Genomic DNA, 6,352 nt, shown 5'->3' on the forward strand with positions numbered 1-6,352 from the left:
ATTGATTGATTTATTTCATTGATTGATTGATTTATTTCATTGATTGATTGATTTATTTCATTTATTGATTGATATATTTAATTGATTGATAGATTGATATATTTAATTGATTGATATATTTCATTTATTGATTGATATATTTCATTTATTGATTGATATATTTCATTTATTGATTGATATATTTCATTTATTGATTGATATATTTCATTGATTGAGTGATATATTTCATTGATTGATTGATGTATTTCATTGATAGATTGATGTATTTCATTGATAGATTGATATATTTAATTGATTGATAGATTGATATATTTAATTGATTGATAGATTGATATATTTAATTGATTGATAGATTGATATATTTAATTGATTGATTTAATTGATTGGTTGATTTAATTGATTGATTGATATATTTCATTGATTGATTGATTGATCTATTTCATTGTGATTATTTTATGTTTACATGTAATGATTATACTTTACCGACATCGCCTTATGGTGTCAATAACACACCGTACCTTTCATAAATACACCCAAAACCTTTATCACAACAGTATCTTCTTCTCATTTCAGGTTATTTAAAAGGCGGTCCGATTTAAAGACATTATTTAAAGGTTTTAAGCATCTAGAAAATGATGATGAACTGCGGGATAACGAGGCGTTAGAACACCACTCAACACTAGTGATGACCACGCTAGATGATGCTATTAGTAATATTGATAATGTGGAATATATATCGTGTATGCTATCCGAGCGAGGAGCCTCACATACCAGGTTCACAGGATTTGCTGAGTGCAATTTTTGGGTAAGTCTCCTTTTGTGCATGTATTCAACAATCCGAATACTACTAAAACTACGTGTGAGTGTTTGTTATCACCAAGCCCATTGAAAGACAGAAGAATCGAAAATATTAAGTATGAGTTATTGCCCATGCTCTTGAAAACGCGTTCACATTTTAGCCCGTAAACACTCTAGATGACACAATTCTTGACTGATTTTGTTTGCTATCCCCCAAGAATGAACACTATCAAAAATTGTATGATTCGAAAAATATTTAATAGGGGTTATTGCCCTTGTTCTTGAAGACGAGTTCAATTAATGTTCTTTAGCATCATTACCTGGGCCCTGCCTAACTAATGCTGAGTTGACCAAATTAGCCTTAGAGGGACGCCATTCCTACCACCTAATTTGTGTTGGGCATCACTATAACTTTCGTTTTGTTAGTATTATTTTGTTGCTCACGCACTTTTAAATGGCCGTTGCGATATCAGTTGCGTTAAAACAACTTTGAATGAACCAGAGACATTACATAAATGGTGAAGGAAGAAAGTGAAGGTACATCTGTCCAAATCGCTATCAGAGGCTGGAATAGAGACAGATGTTCTAAGCCTGTAATAAACAGCACCTCGGTTTATTGTTCCACTGACAGAAAGTTACTCACCGGACAGTTAATCACAGGACAATTGCTCACCGGATAGTTACTCACCAAACAATTGCTCACCGGATAGTTACTCACCAAACAATTGCTCACTGGACAGTTGCTCACCAGACAATTTGTCACCGGACTAATGCTCACCGGACAATTGCTCACCGGACAGATGCTCACCAGACAATTTGTCACCGGACTAATGCTCACCGGACTATTGCTCACTGGACAATTGCTCACTGGACAATGGACAATTGCTCACTGGACATTTGTTCACTGGACAGATGCTCATTAGACAAATGATGCTCAACGGACTATTGCTCACTGGACAATTGCTCATCGGACAATTGCTCACTGGACTGATGTTCATTAGACAAATGATGCTCACCGGATTAATGTTCACCGGACTATTGTTCACTGGACAATTGCTCACCGGACAATTGCTCACTGGACAGATGCTCATTAGACAAATGATGCTCACCAGATAGTTGGTCACCGGACATTTCTCACCAGTCGGTTTCTGTCCGGACAAATGTTCACCAGACAATTGCTCGACAGACAGTTGCAAACTGGACAAATGCTCACCGGACAATTCCTCACCAGACATTTGCTCGCCAAAGAAATGGGAAATAGGACAATTGATCACCAAAAGTTTTTAACATATTTCTTTTCTGTTAATATATTCAATTCTAAGACCTGTGGCTCTTATTCTCAAATGATGGGTTATTGGAGTGGACCAGTACATGACTCTTTTTACAAGTCATGCCTTAATGGAGCAAATCGATCCAGATCCAACCACCATCATCGCATACTTCAGGAAGGCAGTAATCGGTGCTATCATTGATGTCATAGGGAAGCATATATCCAACCAAAGATGTTTTTATCATCTGACTTAGGGTACCTGGCGCACGGTAAAGCAGCTATGACTAACTAAAATTTGTACAGGAACTCCTCTGAGGCGCAACTCTTTACCAGTATTATTAATGAGCTAGCCTTCCGGCCAGTTTGCTCGGTCAAGAAGGAGATGACATACCTTCAAGTTGAGCCTGGTTTGAATTCTCCGCTGTCATACTTTGACAACACATTCATGAAGAGGTCATTAAAGCATTTGTCCTGTGCGAGCAAGTGGAATGTATGATTTTTACCGTTGGTGGTATTTACATAAATCAATAGTTTATAAAATATAAAATTTAATACAAATGATTAAAAATTATAATACAAAACACGTGTAGGATTATGAAAAACATAAATGCAATCTTATTAGATAAATTAGAATATACCATCCATTAAATTTGTTTATATACAGGATCAATTAGTTAATTTATTGGTCTGATATAATATATAATATTAATATAAAAAACATGTATTTCATTATATATCTACATATTATATTATCTACAGATATATAAAATATAAGTTCGGTGGTCAATCGGCTTGAAAAACTTTTAAGTGATATACATGTGCATGTATTTGAACTAAAAGAGACGAAAACAACTTGGATATATAGTAAAGATAAGTTTTTCATTCATAAGGATGCCTGTCGTCAATAAGTCTATTATTCACAATTAAGAATCGGCTTCTGCGGGATGTGTTGAGAATTTCTGGGCAAAGCATGAACTAATTTATCCCAGAATATTTTATCATTAACTTCAAGATATGTATGTTGTCTAAAATAAGCTTTCAAATCATCGTTTAAATTATCAACTTCTATCTTATCTTTTAAAATTATCACAATTTTTATGTCTTTTTCCTTTAACATTTGCTTATAAGCAGAATGGAAAGTATATAGACACAATTCATTTTGTAGAAAATTGTTCGAGAATATAAATAAGGTACAATAACTATTGGAGATAGCATCGTTAACATTTTCAGCTTCATCTACGCCAGGTAGAAAATCTCTATCTCTAAGAATCGTTTTATAATAAGGTTTTTCAATATCTTCTAGTCGTTTTAATAAAACATTCTTTATCCAAGTTATATCTTCATCATCATAAACAATAAATACATCATTTTCTTTCAGTGTTTCGCTTACAACAGGTGGAGCGAAATACTGAATACCAAGACGAGTATATAATAATACCTTAGCGTTAAATCTACATTTTATAATGAGATATTTTAGAAAGATTAATAATAATAATAATAGGTATCAAATAAAACGGATATGATTTCGGCCGGACATAACACTGTAAGCTATCGTATGTAACATCAATAACGTTAATAGACAGAAAATTACACTGGAGCTGATCTTTATCAGTTATTGGTGTGTTCTTTACTCTCAACCATTTAGCAAACCATAACAAATCACAAGAACAAAGCCATGGATTATATGATAAGTAGACCTGTGTTGAAGGAGAGAATGGAATATGTATTATATCTCTAGGTAGAGAAGTAATATTATTATGAGTTAGATCCAGTGTTTGTATACCAGACAACCTGATTAGTGCGAAACGATTTATAGTACTAATTTGATTATACCTTAGATCTAGTTGAACGATTCTGTTGAAATAATCACGTGTATCTAGTTTATCTATCTTATTAAATGTGAAATTTAGACTCAGTCTTCCTTTTGGAAGGTCCCGTGGTAAGGTTGATAGGGTTTTATTGATGCAGACGATAGAGGTAATATCTGATGACTTATTATAGTCACATATACACGACACTGGACATTTCATCACCATCGGACACGAGTCAGTGAGATTTAAGGATAATACAGATTTATTTTGTAGTCTGGCCGGTTCCTGACATTTCATCAAGTCTTTATCGGTGAACATTTGCTGTATAGATTGTTGAGCCATTAACTCCTTTGTCCTACAATTGCATATATATGGATTGTGGGAAGCTTTAACTTTTAAGTACCTCGATTTTACCGTAGATCGGTTATATTCAAATGGTGGATATTTTAATTGATTGGATCGCAAATCGACCTGATAGTTCAAAGGGATATTAAAACTGAGTCTACAATCAAACACGATCAAATTATTCCCATTTAAAAACAAATCCTTGAGATACTTTAAATTAGAAAAGGCTGCTATTTCTATAGTTTCAATCTGATTATAGCTTAGATCAAGATATTTTAGTATGTTAAAAGAAGGAAAGGAACTCTGTTTAATTTCCTTGATAGAATTATGGCTCAGTGTAAAATTATATATCAATGGATTTGTAAAATTGTTTAAATTTGATATCTGATTGTATGATAGATCTACCGGGATTCCTGACCGGAACAGGGAATAGCAGAGAGACCTTAGAAACTTGAAACTTACTCCTATTTCACACACATAATCTGTCAAGTTATTTAGCTCAGGTTTCACTTTGCCTAAAGATAACTTAAAGCGCAGATTCGGAATTTTATTTAGATTGCTGTTTGAGATTTGAAAACGGGTCCTTACGGTTAGATCCCGAAATCGAAATTTGTCCACATCTGAGGGGCGTATGGAATCCAACACGAAATTCTCAGTTCTCGTATATGGGGGGAATAAAATAGGACCGTCATTAATAATGTTACAATTAAACATGCGAAATTGGACAGTTTTTCGTAGAAAATCAGACGACGTCCACACTATATCAGCATCACCAGAACAAATAATATGAATATCATAATCTAGAGACTGATTACTTTCTGTTGCCATAGTCATTTCCTCAGTAAAATTGAAAGTCAAATCGTTAGTCAAATCACAGAAAATACGACCCCTATCGGTCATTGTACAGTTACAAGACTGTGGACAATATACTTCTTGTATTGGTTCATACGTAGGTGTAATTTGGCCCTCCACAATAATACCAAGCATAAACACACAGACAATCTGAGGTATATTTATCATCTTCATCATCTTCATCTGAAAAGAAAACAACACTCCAGAGATGTCATAATGTTCAATTTGTAAAAGAAAAATAGAGAAAAAGGTTACTTGACTTGTAAACGCCTAGAACGTCTTGGCTGGGTGTAATGTCTGTCAGTGGCCTTATAACTTTGTATCTTGTGGCCTCATTATCCCAAAATATGAAAGTATTGCTATTTGTTCAATGCTGACGTACTTATCATGATTGCTAGCTCTGTGTTAGCCACACCAATTTCATGATGGCATTGATTCACCCTGGGGAAATGTAAAAGAAATAATTTTACGAGATTGAAACGGCCTTCCACTAGTGAAGAAGAAATTAAAACTCTTAAATCTTGATATATTGAGAAAAGCCTTGAATTATTAACTCAATAAAGACTTCATTACTATTCCAATAAATGACAATTTAGGTTTATAACCTTGTATCAATTATATCTTTATCCTTTGGTCTCATTCTCATTGGGGCCAATTCCAATTTTAGCTTACATGTTTCGCGTTTTGGACTACTGATTGGGAAAATCAAAACTAGAAGCAGATGCTTATTAACAAATTGAATATCTACATTGTATCTATAGTCTTTATAATGAAGGATTTCCAAATTTAGTTGAAAGAAAATGTACTTGATCCATGGTACTTGATTCATAGTAGTATATATAGCAAAGTAAGAACTCTAAAGGATTCGATATTCTTCTTAAATAGATTATTTATCCAAATGCCATCGTCTTGTATTAGGTTTTTAAGAGATACACCAATGTAAAAACACTGACACAGGTCACAATTATTAGATATTATTCGTGGAAGTTCGAAGTAAGATAGTAAAAACTTCCAACAGTTGAATAACCTGCGAATTCACAGCTTTAAATGGAGGTATGTTTCAAATTTGTATGTCTAATTTGTTCAAAAAAAGAATAAATTGTTGCAGGGTTAAATCACATATCAGATTAATTTGTTCTCGGGGCTCACTAGACAGGTGTGAAAATACATGTTCATGTATTGTAATATATTACCAAAAAGAGAATTATAAGGTCATTAATAATTTGAAAAACTCAAATCCCTTAGAGAATATGGTATAGCTGCCCAAACTTACAAA

The 6,352-nt window shown here is 33.5% G+C and overlaps 2 protein-coding genes across 2 annotated transcripts; both read right to left on the reverse strand.

Moving 5' to 3' along the window:
- Positions 1-2,981: 2,981 nt before the first annotated feature.
- Positions 2,982-3,434, reverse strand: LOTGIDRAFT_128428 (hypothetical protein; the record flags this gene model as incomplete). Its single annotated transcript, XM_009064304.1, has 1 exon — positions 2,982-3,434. A coding segment is annotated over one exon (453 nt), but the record flags the coding sequence as incomplete, so codon positions are not given.
- Positions 3,435-4,269: 835 nt separating this feature from the next.
- Positions 4,270-4,938, reverse strand: LOTGIDRAFT_128416 (hypothetical protein; the record flags this gene model as incomplete). The annotated part of the gene is made up of 1 exon (XM_009064305.1): positions 4,270-4,938. A coding segment is annotated over one exon (669 nt), but the record flags the coding sequence as incomplete, so codon positions are not given.
- Between the last annotated feature and the right edge of the window lie 1,414 nt (positions 4,939-6,352).

This window comes from Lottia gigantea (genome assembly GCF_000327385.1).
Source record: "Lottia gigantea unplaced genomic scaffold LOTGIsca_61, whole genome shotgun sequence".
Lineage (NCBI taxonomy): Eukaryota > Metazoa > Mollusca > Gastropoda > Lottiidae > Lottia > Lottia gigantea.